This window comes from Microcebus murinus, chromosome 19 (genome assembly GCF_040939455.1).
Source record: "Microcebus murinus isolate Inina chromosome 19, M.murinus_Inina_mat1.0, whole genome shotgun sequence".
Taxonomy (NCBI): domain Eukaryota; kingdom Metazoa; phylum Chordata; class Mammalia; order Primates; family Cheirogaleidae; genus Microcebus; species Microcebus murinus.
Window position 1 is genome coordinate 28,168,959 of NC_134122.1, and position 15,716 is coordinate 28,184,674.

Here is a 15,716-nt window from a genome sequence, read left to right on the forward strand (position 1 = left end):
TGGACTCAAACTCCCGAGCCCTTGAACCTTGGTTTGCTTGTGTTTACTCTGCCCTATAGTAGCAGCCACTGGGGACTTAAATTTTTGCCTTCAGTGAAAATTTTATTCTAGTTGATCACAAGACAACACTCAGCCAGCTGTTTTACCCACCACTGCACACAGACCTGCAATAAATCCCCAAGACCTCTGTGTTCTCACTGCCGTCAGCCACACTCTGGCCCTGTAACAAATGTCAGGTTCCAACCACTCCACTTCCCTGAGCACCTGTTGCCCAAAAACAATCTTTGTACCAACATCTGTATCACTCAGGATCATTCATCACCAGAAACACAATATAAATCTGACGTTAAGCAGAAAAAATATTTTTCTATTGTTTAGCTCTCAAAGTCCATGCACAGAACACAGAGCCCAGACTCAGAATTAGGCAGGAAAAACGAAGTCAATGGCAGCCCACAACTAGCCCTGTAAACACACTGCAGTCGCCAGCAGGGGGCACCAGAAGCCACAGCAAGGACCAATGTGAAACCGCATGGACTGGACACTGGACAACCCCATGGCTACTGCTGCCCCCCGGCCCCCAGGAGCTGGCAGTTCTGGCCACTGCCAAGACCAACAGAAGAAACTGTCCACGGTGCCTTTTTCTGTATCTCTAACCCTGACTCAGTGTTAGAGCAAAAGTTCCTGCCTGCTGAACCCACGCCATGTGGATACCTGGTCCTTCTATGAAAAGGGAGGCTGCAAAAGGGTGAGTCTAGCTACTTCCTCTTCTATGATGGAAGATAGGGATTCCCCAAGCATAGAAATGCAAGGAGGGAGAAACGTGAATTTCCTTCACACAGCCAGGGCAGAGTAGGGTAGGAGACAGTGATGGTCACACCCCTGCTGGGATCTACTCATGTCCCGGTTTGGGACCTGTTGAGAGCGTTTCCAGAGAGGAAGGATAAAGTCTAGTATGACAACATCCAAATCCACCTACTCCCCCCATGGGAGTGTCATCATAGACATGGAGGGTGACACACATCCCAACCATCTGTCCCCTGCCATTCCAGCCCACTGACATCCTGTCATCTGACGATGCCCCAGTCCTGAGACCAGCCATCTCAGCTCTCAGTCTGCAGACCCTGTCTGTATACCCACTGACCACAACCTCTGCCCAGCCTGCTTCCTGTGTCCTCTTTCCTCACGGTCAGGGGAGAAAGCCCATCCTGGCACTCCCACTGGCCTGTAGGTTCTCCTCCCCTGAGCAGGGCCCCACAACCCAGAGAAAGATCTGTGTTTCCTGACCAGAACCTCAGAATCTTCCAGTCAGGAACAATGGTAACAATGGCGCCTGTCCTGCTGTCTCTGCTGCTCCTTCTGGGTCCTGCAGTCCCCCAGGAGGCCCAAGCTGGTGAGTGGGGAGCAAGGATAGGGACTGGAGAGGCCTGGAAGGAAGGTGAAGAACAGGACTGATGGGCTGGGAGGAGTCCCTGATGCAGCTGGGATTCCTAGTGTATGACAGTGATGGGTGTCACGGATATCATCCAACTCACCTCACACACAGCCAGGAGTATTCGGTATTTGAACCAAGAATCTGCCATATTAAATCCAAAATTTGTAACAGCCAGGTCAGTTATATCACAAATTAATTATGGAACTAATTATGGAAATATCTCCCTCTCCCAGCCCTTCTCTTATACCAAAATGCAAAGTACAGCTGTGGGAATTCTTGTTTTTTTTGTTTTGTTTTGTTTTGTTTTTGCATTTACAGAAACTCTGGCAATTCTAACATCAATCTTAGGCTTATCTCAGGCTGACCCATTCGGGGTTATTTCTTCATTTTTCTAGTAAATTCTCCTCTTGCACATTCTAACTATATGTCTTGGTCAGGTTTGCATAACACTGTTTATTTCTCACTCAGGGCCAGTTCAATGCAGATTGAGCAATTTCCTCTCCTCCACAGGGTGACTGAGGGATGCAGGCTTCCCATCTTATGACTGTTCTGTTTTGTCCTGTGGCCTCCAGGGCCACCATTAAAGGGAAGTGAGATAGAGGGGCCAAATCAGCTCCTAGAGCCTTGGACCAGGACAAAGACATCCCTTCCACTCACGTTCCCTTCAGCCAAATCTCAGTCACGGAGTCCCAACATGTATACACACAGGCAAAGAAATATCATCCTCTTATGTGCCACGCAGAGGAAACAACATAGTGAAGACACAGGATGGTCCCTGAAATGCCATCCCCAGAATGAAACAGCCTGTCTCTTGAGTGAGGCTCCAGTGGTGGGAGGCTGACTGAGGGCAGAGAAATGGGGAGAGGGAGGCCCAGTGGCCACCTGGCCCTCTGAAGCCCCAGACTGGGACTCCCCTGTAATGACACCACCCCTCAGAGTCTTCTCCTGTTTTCCAGATCATTACTCTCTGACCTATCTCTACACTAGGCTGTCCAAGCCCAGGGAAGGCTACCCCAAGTTTTGGGCCGTCGGCTTCCTCAATGACCAAGAATTCCTCCACTACGACAGTGAAAGCAGGAAGGCTGAGCCTGTGGGACCATGGAGGCACGTGGAAGGAATGGAGGATTGGGATAAGGAGAGCAACCTTCAGCAGGCCAGGGAGAACTTCTTCCTGGACAAGCTGCAAGACATCATGGACTATTACTATGACAGAAATGGTCAGTGCACAACACACGGCTGGGTGGAGGGTCTTAGCTCAGAGGCAGTGGCAAGGGATCAGAGGGATGGAAATGGTCCCTGTAAAATGAGGAACAGGAGGCACAAGGAGAGATGTATGAACACATGCCCATCCCCCACCGCACAGCACCTGCTTCCTCCCACCCTGGTGCTCCTCATGCTCACCCCAGGCCTCAGCGCACACCAGGAGAGATGCCAGAGTCATGCCTTCTCCTGGCACCTCTGACCTCTCTCCTCCACACCCAACCTGTCTCAGGCTGATCCCACAAGAGAAGGTCTAAGACTCATGCATCAAGGGTGTTGCGTCCACAGCAAGGCAAACTTGGCATCAGTCACACCTGGGTTCACAGGGTTGAGCCTCTACTTGCTGTTGACAGTACCCAGGATCTATATTTACCTGGTCTAAATCTGTAAAAATTGAAACACTGGGAACTACCTCCAAGAGATGCTGTAAAATTTGTCTGCTCCATGCAGGACAAAACAGTCTGTCTCAATCTCCCTTGTATTCCATCACCTCGAACAAGGTGCAGCCAACATTTGCTCAACTGAAATATTTTGAATGAATACAGAAAGAAAACCTACCACACACCATAGCCCACACTGGGAGCTCAGTAAGTGCTGGATTTTCAACCACAGACTGCTAAGAGTTACATGGAGCCATAATGATGTCCCTGTCCACATTCAACAGACCCGAAAAGGGTCATGCACATGCAGTGTGGAGACAAGGGGTAGAGCCAGCATAGAGACCTATCCCTGTGTCCCAGCCTGGTACTCTTTCTCCCAAACACACTGCCTGTCGCCCTAGGCAGCCAGTCTCAGGCCTGGTGGACTTTGAATTGTAAATTATTATAGGTTTGGGGTTAAAATGTGGGCTTCTGAGTACAAAATACCAAGAAGCAAAATGGAATGTAATGGTTTGCATCCGGACACGAAAGGTCTGCAGAAATAGGAAGGATGTGCAATAGGAAGTCTTGGTAAGGAAAGTGGCCGGGACCATGTGTCCAAAATAGGAGAGGGGAGGGCACAGGTGCCCAAGAAGGACACTGGGGGGCAGTTCATTGAAGGAAATACAGGGTCAAAGTGAATACTTATGAGAAAAGAGGAGGAAGAAATAAACATGGGGCATTAGAAATTAATAGGAGCTAACATATATTCAACACTTGCTATGTGCCAAGCTCAGGTACTCACATGATAAATCTCACAATAGCCCTGCACATTATTACTTTGCCACTGCCTTTTCACAGAGGAGCAAGAGAGGCACAGAGAGGCTACTGGCTCAAGGTCATCACACAACCCAGGTGGGCGTGGGGAGAGATCTGGGATTTCAGCCCAGGTGGCTTGACAGCTCTCAGCCTGTGCCAACAGCGCTGACCAGTATTAGATAAACACCTGCTCTTACAATCACAGTGAAGAAGTGGTGACACTCTGCCCGAAGGAGGTCAGTGTCTGAGAGTTGTTGCTAACAGGCAACAGGGGCTTTAGAGGGTTGGGGCTTTAGAGGTTCGGAATAAAGACATCAACCACTGGAAAGGAGGGAAAAGTGATCAAATTAGGTTTCATCAAGTGATGTTATGAATTCCACCTAGGGAAAAGGACAGAAGCCCATAATCTCTAAGAAACCATTAGTAATTTCTATAGAATTTTGAAATGCACTTTCAAGTGGTTGTGACAGGATCCTCAGCACTCACATAAATCTAACACAGACCTTCACTAGCAGTAAGCTCGAGAAGGGCTAGAAATCCGCCCATCTTCTGTATCTCTCTCAAGTTTCCTGCTTCGGAAGAACACGTCTCATCTCAGACTGCCTGAAATTCCAAACCGAGGTTTCCCCCTCTGCCTGCTGCTTGTCCAGGTAGTAAACTATTTGCCAGGATAAAGGGACTGCATGCTTAGATTTCAGAAAACATCCTCTTATTGAGTTGAAGGTGCATAGGAGGAAGAGTCATTCAGTTTGCTTGGCACCAGGCTGACTGGCTTCCTCTGGGTTTGGGGGAGGCTTCAGGGTCTCACACCTTTCAGGGAATGTTCAGTTGTGAACTCCAGAATAACAAAAGCAGTGGAGAATTCTGGAAGTCTGCCTATGATGGAGAGGACTTCATTGAATTGAACAAAGAAATCCCGACCTAGGTCCCCTTGGACCCCGCAGCCTGAAACACCAAGAAGTGGGAATCCTACGTGCAGAATGCCAAGGAGTATCTGGAGGAGGAGTGTCCTGGGATCCTGCAGAGGTACCTGAACTACAGCAAGCATATCCTGGACTGGCAAGGTACTCACCGCTTCCTGCTCCCCAGCACTGAGCTGAGACGGACCAGGTGGCCTCAGTGTAGGCACTCAGGAAACATCTCAGGCTGGTAACCTCCAAAGCTAGATGTCCCTCACACCTCCAGGAGGTGAAAGGATGTCCCACTCAGCTCCTGGCATTCATTCCTTCCCTGGAAGGGCATATGTGGGAGCCAACAAAAAAAAAAACCCTTCATCAAAATTTCAAAAATGATGGGTGAGAAAAAGACATCAGCTCAATGGCAGTTTCCGTAAATTTCCCCCTTTTGAGGGATGGGGCTAACCATGGGAAGCTGAGGTTACATTAACACTGTCCTTAAGCGGCAGATTTAGGGCACAAAGTCCATATTTCAGATTCCAAATCCCATTGGTGCTTCTCTCTACAAACATGCCGCCTGTATTGCTGTCGTGGGGTGGAGTGAAGGCACATGTGTAAAATGTCTGCCCTGGAAGGAGCAGAATGACCCAGTGTGACCACAGTTTATGGCCACAAGCTGAGACATTGATCTGAGAGGTGGTGAGAAGCAGGACTGTGCAATGGCACAGGGAGGAGATTGTGGAACGCAGGCAGCTCTAAGGAGACCTTAGACCGAGGGAGAGAGGAGCTGTGAGCCACTGAGATATGGGAGAACACGAGGAGGATCGTGGGCATCCCAGGTGGGTGCCTTCTCTTGTAAGTACATACTGGGACTGGGGGCAAGGAGGAAAGGAGCCAGGGACATTCCATGATCCAGCAGGGAAGGCCCCAATGAAGCCTCAGCCCTCCCCCACCTCTGTGAAGCTTTCCTGGAGGTGAGGTGTTTGGGACTGGTACAGACTTAGAGCTCTGCTGATCCCTGACATCCAGGGAAGGACAGTGGGAACAGACATGGGCCAGGAGAAGTGGTCGTCGTCCCTCAGTGTCCACCCTCTATCTGCCCACAGATCCTCCCTCTGTGGCAGTCACCATCCGCATCACCCCAGGAGAAAACATTATCCTCAAATGTCAGGTCTATGGCTTCTACCCACAAGGAATTGGTCTGCACTGGACTCGGGACGGTGAGATACAGGAGTCTGAGTCAGAGGGTGACGTCCTTCCCAGCAGAGTGGGCACTTACCTGTCTTCCGTGCTATTAGAAGTGCCCCCTCAGGACAGACACGCTTATTCCTGTCACGTGGAGCACAGTGCCCTGGCCCAGCCCTCTCAGTGCCCTGGGACGGTAGGCAGGACGCAGGTGCTGGGGACACTAGGGGGACTCAGTCCCAGTAGCCAACCTCTCTGCCTGTCATGAGAGCTGAACTTCACAAGTCACCGTGAGTGGCATCGCCAAGGCCCGGGAGCAGTGCACAGGTAGACAGGCTAGGGATTTGCAGAAGGGGTGGGAATGCCGGGCACTGAGCTGACTCTCATGGCCACGGGACCTCACCTGGCTAATCACAATCCCCATGTCCAATCTGTAGAACCTAATAAACAATAAATTTGCCCACACAACATAAACAGGTGTTTTTCTTTTGGGAATACTTTCAAAGTGAGAGCCAGCTTCACCATTCTTCCTACTCCTCAGCATTCAACTCTTCCCATATTCTTGGTCTTTAATCAAAGCCATGTTTCCTGGGTACGTTGACTTGGGACATCCCAAGTGTGACTTACACCACCTGGTCCCTTTGGTTGTCGAGGCTTCCACTGCTGACATCCACAGATGTGGCCATGGCCACTCTCCCTATGACGACCCTGAATTCTGCAAGCTCTGCATCCTCTGCAAAACAAAATAAAGACTCTTCTGTGCATCAGTTTCCCCAGAATTCCCTCCACAGCCCCTCCACACAATCTGCTCCACAGCTTGCATCAGTTTCCCCAGAATTCCCTCCACATCCCCCTCCACACCATCTGCTCCACAGCTTGTTAGCCTTGACCCACACACAGCAGAGCTTGGTTGAGAACCCTCACACCCCCAGGACACAACTCAAGGAAGCAGGAACTGGCCCTGAGATTCTTAGACTCCAGCCAAATCCCTGTGATTGTGTTTATTCAGCTAAGTCACCAACTACCACACACAGGTTTCAACCCCCAACATATAGCAGAGCTCTTACACCTTACCTTTTCATTAAATGTCACTTGCCTAGGACTGTGGTTTTCTTACTTAAGGGACAAGAACTTCCTGCCCCTCCCAGCCCAGATTATTCCTAAATCAGTCCTCGAGCTGAGATCTTGAAAGAAACCATTCCGAGCCATCAGAATTCTGACTCAACCATTTTATCTTTCCTGAAAGCCTAACTTTGAAGGCTATGACTTTTGTTTTGTTTTGTTTTGTTTTGTTTTGCTTTGCTTTACTGCTTCTGCTCCAAGTTGAAAAACAAATCTAAGAAATTACTCCTTTAGTCTGCATAAAATCCACATTCCCCTCTTCTGGCACAAAAAGTCCTATCTGGACAGTAGAGGAACCCCAGGAAAAAAAGACAAAAATTGTCAAGAGGAAAAAATATATTCTAACATATGACGACACCTTCTACAAATAAAAAGGAAAGGATAAACATTACAGATCAATGAGGAAATCAAAGTCCATGTGAACCATCCAGGGCTGAGGAAGACTGGAGTGAGATCTGGTCTCGCCTACAGCAGGGGAGATGGGTAGAGAAGAATGAGGGGAAAGAAACCTCGGAAGACCCAAGGATGGCCAGCTGTGGCGAGGAGGACAGGGGCCCAGTGCCACTCAAACATCAGAGAAAACTTCCTGGAGGGACTCAGACTTCAGAGGAGACAGGAAGGCCTAAGGTAGCTACCCAAGAAGAGGTCAGAAGTTTCCTCACGAGGTAGGTGTGAGGCAGCTGAGAGGGGAGGGTACAGGGGCCTGACAAGGGACGTCACTGGGAGTAGGGCTGGGACACAGGCATCCACTCAGCATCAACAGGGAAAATTAAGGGGTCCACAGAAGCCCATGTGGGCTTTTCCAGGGTCACCTCCTGCTCACAAACACATTGTCCCCCAGGCAGGGCCAACTCCAGGTGTAATTTGAGGACACCCCAACCTGGAGAGGCTCTTTATCATAAATTATCTCCCTCCTTAATTATACCTGAGCCACTTTAGAATAGCATGTCACTCTGTACTTGGGGAACACTCTGAAAACAGCCCACCGTCCCCCAAACCTGCATGGAAAGCCTGGCTTCCAGAAAACTGGCTGCGTCTATATCCTATGAGTTTTTGTGCATTAAAAATTATCTTGAGAATAATTGGCAAAGGAGCACTAGTCACAAAATCGTTGAGAACCGCAGACCTAGATTAATGGAGCAGCCAGAGACCAGTGGTGAAGGAAAGGACACAATTGCGGACTGTTCCCCGTTCATCACATGACAAGGGACATGGCCACTGACCAGAGCTCTCCCCAGTCTGATGCCAACCTTTGGTCTAAATTCAGCACCCCCACAACCCCACCTCAATCATCTTCATCAACTCTGTTTCCACCCAGTTTCCCTCAACAACCTTCACATGTGTCCAGTCTCTCTCTTTTTGTCCTTGCTCATTCATTTTCGTTAGTGCTTATCAACTGTCTTCTTTCTGCCAAGCATGGGGGACAGAGAAAGGAACAGCAGAGACACCCTCCACATCCCTGTGAAATTGGGCCCCATCTGCCAACAGCAATTCTGCTCACCCCCCTCCCATGATGCCTTTCCTGATGGCTTCCCAAACTGGAGATCTTTCTCCATGAAGCTCTTGTTGGTTAACATCTACCATCAGTACCAATCCTACAAGATGGACAACACTGTCTGCATCAGTGTGTTATTAGATGGATTAGGTTTTGGTAGTTTTTCCATGTTCATATTCTCTTTATTGATTTATTTCTTTTATTTCAAAGTAATTAAGGGTCACAAATGTTTTGGTTAAGGATCATTTTTGTAATGCTGGAGTCAGGGTAATAAGTATACCCATCACCCAGATAAGGTTCATTGTACCCCTTAGGTAGGTTTTTGCCAATCACCTACTCCCCACTGCATAACTCTAATTTTATATTACTGCGGTTTTTGGTTTGTTTGTTTGACTTTAACATATTTATAATTTTTTATATTTTTTGTAGACAAGGGTGTCACTAGTTATCCCAGGCTGGGCTTGAACTCAAGACTCTCCCACCTCAGCCTACTCAGTAGGTGGGACCACAGGTGTATCCTACAAGTACCTGACCCACCCCCAGCTATTTAGGTCTTCATAGTAGGGCTTTATTGGCGGCTTTTATCTCTTTCATCCCAGCAACTATGAAAGATAAAAGATTCTTTCTGCGCTACTACAGAAATTTCTCAATATTCAGACTGCACTGTAAGTGATTAATCTGTGCACTTGAGTTTATTCTCTTTTTCTTTACATTTTCTACCACTTCTGGACTCATTTTCCCAGCCTTTGGACCTTGGTTTCCTCATGTGCTTCACTGTTTCTTATAGTATCAGCCACTGTGGACCTACACCATTCCTTCTGAGAACATTTTACCCTAGTCCACCACTAGACAGTATTCAGCCAGCTGTGTCACCTGTCATTGGGCACCAGGCCTGCCAGAAATCCCCCAGGACATCAGCACAGTCAATGCGTTCAGCACAATACAGCCCTGTAACCAGTGTCAGGTTGCCGTCCCTCCATTTCCCTGAGCAACTACTGCCTGAAAACAGACCTTGTGCCCATTTCTTATCAGTCACGATCATTCATCATCACAAACATAATTGAAATCTGACTTTAAGCAGAAAACTGATTTTTCTATTGATTAGTTCTCAGAGTCCACAGACAGGACAAAGAGCCCAGACTCAGAATTAGGCAGAAGCACAAAGTCACACCCCACAACTAGTCCTGGAAACACACTGCAGCTGCCTGAAGGGAGCACCAGATGCCATGGCAAGGACCAATATGCCATCACCAAGGACTGGATACTGGACATCCCCATGGCTACTGTTGCCCTGCTGCCCCAGGAGCTGGCAGTTCTGGCCACTGCCAAGACCAACAGAAGGGATTGTCCATGGTACCTGCTTCTCTGTTTCTCTGACCGTGACTCAGTGTCCACGGCAAAAGCTCCTGCCTGATGAACCCAAGCCATGTGCACACTTGGTTCTTCTATGGCAAGGGAGGCTGCAAAAGAGGGAGTCTAGCTACTTCCTTTTCCATGGTGGAAGATAAGGATTCCCCAAGAATAGAAATACAAGCAGGGAGAAATGTGAATGTCCTCCACACAGAGCTAGGGCAGGGTGTGGTGGGAAACAGTGATGGTCACACCCCTGCTGGGATCTACTCATGTCCAGGTTTTGGACCTGTTGAGAGCTTTTCCAGAGAGGAAAGATGAAGTCTAGTCTGACAAAACCCTAATTCTCATACTCCTCCCATGAGGATGTCATCATACACTTGGAGGCTGACACACATCCCAGCCATCTGTCCCTTGCCACACACAGCTCCAGCCCACTGACATCCTTCCACCTGAGACAGACACCATGCCCCAGTCCCGAGACCAGCTGTCTCATCTCTCAATCTGCTGATTCTGTCTGTTGAACAACTGACCACAACCACTCCCCAGCCTTCTTCCTGTGTCCTCTTTCCTCACCTTTAGGGGAGGAGCCCATCGTGGCACTCCTATTGGCCTGTAGATTCTCCTCCCATGGGCAGGGCCCCACAACTCAGATAAAAACCTGGGTTTCTTGCCCAGAACTTCAGAATGTTACAGACAGGAACATTGGTAACAATGGTGCCTGTCCTGCTGTTTCTGCTGCTCCTACTGGGTCCTGCAGTCTCCCAGGACGCCCAAGATGGTGAGTGGGGAGCAAGGATAGGGACTGGAGAGGCCTGGAAAGAAGTGAAGAACAGGACTCATGGGTTTGGGAGGAGCCCCTGATACAGCTGGGATTCCTGAGTGTACAACAGTGATGGGTGTCCAGGGACATCACCCAACTCAGCTGACAGACAGCCAGGAGTATTCAGTACTTGAACTAAGAATCTGCCATATTAAATCCAAAATTTGTAACACCCAGGTCAGTTATATCACAAATTAATTATAGAACCTATTATGGATATATCTCCCTCTACAATCCTTGTCTTGTACCAAAATACAAGATACAGCTTGAGAATTCTTTTTTCTTTTTTCTTTTTCTTTTTTCATTTATAGAAACCCTGGGAATTCTAAGATCATTCTTAGTCTTAATGCAGGCTGATCCATTCTAGGTCATTTCTTCAGTTCTAGTACTCTCCTCCTAAGTCTTCTAACTATATGTATTTGTCAGACTTGAATAACACTGTTTATTTTTCACTCAGGGCAAGTTCAATTTAGATCGAGCCCTTTCCTCTCCTCCACGGAGTGACTAAGAGATGCAGGCTTTGGATCTTATGACTGTTCTGTTTTATTCTGGGGTCTTCACAGCCACCACTTAAAGGGAAGTGAGATAGAGTGGCCAAGTCAGCTCCTAGAGCCTTGGACCAGGAGAAAGACATTCCTTCCACTCACATACCCTTCAGTCAAAATTCAGTCACAGAGTCTGAATATGTATACACACAGGCAAAGAAATATCCATCCTCTTATGTGCCAAGTAGACGATACAACATAGTGAAGACACAGGATGGTCCCTCAAATGCCATCCCGGAAGGAAAAAGCCTGTTCCCTTAAGTAAGGCCCCAGTGGTGGGAGGCTGAGGGCAGAGAGATGGGGAGGGGAGGCCCAGTGGCCAGGTTTTCCCACCTGTCCCTCTGCAGCACCAGAGTGGGACTCCCTGGTGAGAACACCATCACTCAAAGTCTTCTCTTATGTTGCAGATCATTACTCTCTGACCTATTTCTACACTGGGCTGTCCAAGCCCAGTGAAGACTACCCCAAGTTTTGGGCCGTCGGCTTCCTCAATGACCAGGAATTCTTCCACTACGACAGTGAAAGCAGGAAGGCTGAGCCTGTGGGACCATGGAGGCACGTGGAAGGAATGGAGGATTGGGATAAGGAGAGCAAACTTCAGCAGGCCAGGGAGGACTTCTTCCTGGACACGCTGCAAGACATCATGGACTATTACGATGACAGCAATGGTCAGTGCACAACACACGGCTGGGTGGAGTCTTAGCTCAAAGGCAGTGGCAAGGGGTAAGAGGGATGGAAATGGTCCCTGTTCAAATGAGGAACAGGAGGCACAAGGAGAGATGCATGAACACATGCCCATCCCCCACCGCACAGCACCTGCTTCCTCCCGCCCTGGTGCTCCCCATCCTCACCCCAGGCCTCAGTGCACACCAGGAGAGACGCCAGAGTCACACCTTCCCCAGGCACCTCTGACCTCTCTCCTCCACATCCAACCTGTCTCAGGCTGACCCCACAGGAGAAGTTCTCGGACTCACCCCTGTCCATGGGTGTTGGGTCCACTGTAAGGCAACCTTGGGATAAGTCACACTGGGGTTCACATTGTCCAACCTCCACTAGCTGACAGTGCCCAAGTTCCTTAACTACCTGGTCTAAATCTGCAAAAACTGAAAAACTGGGACCTACCTCCACAAGATGCTGTAAAATTTGTTTGATCCTAGGAGGACAAAATAGTCTGTCTCACTATCCCTTGTATCCCATCACTTTGGACAAGGTGAAGCTAACATTTTCTCAATAGAAATATTTTGAAAGAATAGAGAAAGAAAATGTACCACACACAATAGCCCACACTGGGAGCTCAGTAAGTACTGGATTTACAACCACAGACTGCTAGAGTACATGGAGACATAAAGATGTCCCTGTCCATATGGAACAGATATAGAAAGGGTCATGCATGTGTGGTGTGCAGAGCTGGGGCAGAGCCAGCACAGAGACCTGTCCCTGTGTCCCAGCATTGTGCTCTTTCTCCCAAACACACTGCCTGCCTCCATAGGCAGCCAGTCTCAGGGGTAGTGGACTTTGAATTGTAAATTATTATAGGGTGGGGGTCAAAATGTGGGCTTCTGAGTACAAAATACCAACAAGGTAAATGGAATATAAAAGTTTGCAAAGGGACACGAAAGCTCTGCAGAAATAAGGAGGATGTGGAATGGGAAGTCTTGGTAAAGAAAGTGGCCTGGGCTGTGTGTCAGATATAGGAGAAGGGAGGCACAGGTGCCCAAGAAGGACACTCGGAGGTCATTCATTGACTGGAATACAAATGTCAAAGTGAATAGTTATTAGAAAAGAGGATGAAGAAATAAACCCGGGACATTAGAAATTAATCAGAGCTAACATTTATTCAACACTTGCTACGTGCCAGGCTCAGGTACTCACATGATAAATGCTCACAATAGCCCCGCACATTACTACTTTGCCACTGCCTTTTCACGAGGAGCAAAAAGAGGCACAGAGAGGCTACTGGCTCAAGACCATGAAACAAGCCAGGTGGGCGTGGGGAGAGATCTGGGATTTGAGCCCATGTAGCTTAACAGCTCTCAGCCTGTGCCAACTGCACTGACCAGTATTAGATAAACACCTGCTCTTACAATCACGGTGAAGAACCGATGTCACTCTGCCCGAAGGAGGCCAGTGTCTGAGAGCTGTTGTTAACAGGCAAAGGGGTTGGGGCTTTAGAGGTTCGGAATAAAGATATCAACCGCTGGAAAGGAGGGAAAAGTGATCAAATTAGGTTTCATCAAGTGATGTTATGAATTCCACCTAGGGAAAAGGAGAGATGCCCATAATCTCTAAGAAACCATTAGTAATTTCTATTGAATATTGAAATGCACTTTCGGGTGGTTGTGACAGGATCCTCGGCACTCACATAAATCTAACAAAGACCTTAACTAGAAGGTAAGCTGTAGAAGGGCAAGAAATCTGCCCATATTCTGTATCTCTCAAGTTCCCTGCTTGGGAAGAACACATCTCATCTCAGACTGCCTGAAATTCCAAACCGAGGTTTCCCCCTCTGCCAGCTGTATGTCCAGGTAGTAAACTATTTGCCAGGATAAAGGGACTGCATGCTTAGATTTCAGAAAACATTCCTCTTATTGAGTTGAAAGTGCATAAGAGGAAGAGTCATTCAGTGTGCTTGGCACCAAGCTGACTGGCTTCCTCTGGGTTTGGGGGAGGCTTCAGGGTCTCACACCTTTCAGGGAAAGTTCGGTTGTGAGCTGCAGAATAACAGAAGCAGTGGAGCATTCTGGAAGTATACCTACGATGGAAAGAACTTCATTGAATTCAACAAAGGAACCCCGACCTGGGTTCCCTTAGACCCAGCAGCCTGGAACACCAAGAAGAAGTGGGAACCCTATGTGCAGAATGCCAAGGAGTACCTGGAGGAGGAGTGTCCTAGGATCCTGCAGAGGTACCTGAACTACAGCAAGCCTATCCTGAACAGACAAGGTACTCACAACTTCCTGCTCCCCAGCACTGAGCTGAGACAGACCAGGGTGGCCTCAGACTAGGAGCTAAGGGAACATCTTAGGCTGGTAACCTCCAAAGCTGGATGTCTCTCACAACCCCAGGAGGTGAAAGGAACATCCTTCCCTGAAGGATATGACATGGGATCAAAAAAAATATCTTCATCCAAATTTCAGAAAGGATGGGTGAGAAAAAGACATCAGTTCAATGGCAGCTTCCCTTAATTTCCCCCAATTGATGGATGGTGCTAACCACAGGAAGCTGAGGTTACATTAACACTGTCCATAGGAGTCAGACCTGGGCACAAAGTCCATATTTCAGATTCCAAATCCCATTGGTGCTTCTCTCTACAAAGATGCCGCCTGTCTTGGGGTTGGAGACAAAGCAGGTGTGTCAAATGCCTGCCCTGGAAGGAGCAGAACCAGCCAGTGTGACCACAATTTGTGACCACCAGCTGAGACTTGATCTGAGAGGTAGTGAGAAGCAGGACTGTGCGATGGAGCAGGGAGGAGATTACTCAGGTAGCTCAAAGGAGCTGGGCTCACACTGAGGGAGGGGGTTAGCTTCGAGCCACTGAGATAGGGGAGAACACGGGGAGGAGCATGGGTATCGCAGGTGGGCGCCTTTGCAAGTCAGTGCACGCTGGGACTGGGGGCAGGGAGGAAAGGAGCCAGGGACATTCCATGATCTAGCAGGGAAGGCCTGAATGAGGCCTCACCCCTCTCCCACCTCTGTGAAGCTTTCAAGGGAGTGGGGGTTGGGGGCAGGTACAGACTTAGAGCTCTGCTGATCCCTGACATCCAGGGAGGGGCAGTGGGAACAGACAAGGGCCAGGAGAATTCGCCCTCGTTCGTCAGTGTCCACCCTCTATTCCTCCACAGATCCTCCCTCTGTGGCAGGAACCAGCCGCAAGACCAGAGAGGACGTTATCCACATATGCCAGTCCAATGACCTCGACCCACAAGGAATTGGTCTGCTATGGACTCTGGGGTGTGAGGTGCAGGATTCTGAGCCAGGGGGTGACCTCATTCCCAGCAGAGGGTGCATTTACCTGTCCTCCGTGCTCTTAGGGGTGATCGCTCAGGAAGGAGACCTTCATTACTGCGACACGGAGAATGGTGCCCTGACCCAGCCCTTCTTGGTGCCCTCGTATGGCAGGCAGGACACAGGGGCCGGGGGCAGTGGGGGAACTAAGTCCCAGTAGCCATCCTTTTTGCCAGTCGTGAGAGAGCCGAACTTCACGAGATATCCTCAGTGGCATCGGCAGGGCCAGGAGCAGTGCACAGGACAGAGAGGAGACGGATTCAAGAGAGGAGTAAAACGCCGGGAACTGAGCTGACTCTCATGGCCACGTCGCCTCACCTTGCTAATCACGGCCCCCGAGTCCAACCTGTAGAATGTAATAAACAATAAACTTGCCTAGCACAACACACACGAGTGTTTTTCATTTTGGAATACTTTTAAAGTGA

At 48.9% G+C, this 15,716-nt stretch overlaps 1 protein-coding gene across 2 annotated transcripts; it reads left to right on the plus strand.

Annotated features, from left to right (window-relative positions):
* Nucleotides 1-10,581: 10,581 nt before the first annotated feature.
* Nucleotides 10,582-15,677, plus strand: LOC105868418 (zinc-alpha-2-glycoprotein-like). Of its 2 annotated transcripts, none has more exons than XM_075995320.1 (4): nucleotides 10,582-10,699; nucleotides 11,694-11,954; nucleotides 13,963-14,229; nucleotides 14,603-14,716. In XM_075995320.1, the coding sequence occupies exons 1-4, from the start codon at nucleotides 10,606-10,608 to the stop codon at nucleotides 14,692-14,694; spliced, it is 714 nt and encodes a 237-aa protein (XP_075851435.1). In that variant the 5' UTR covers nucleotides 10,582-10,605; the 3' UTR covers nucleotides 14,695-14,716. The 2 variants fall into 2 exon arrangements, with proteins under 2 accessions (XP_075851435.1, XP_075851434.1); XM_075995319.1 differs by lacking the exon at nucleotides 14,603-14,716 and adding an exon at nucleotides 15,129-15,677 and having other exon boundaries at nucleotides 10,583-10,699.
* The last annotated feature ends 39 nt before the right edge of the window (nucleotides 15,678-15,716 follow it).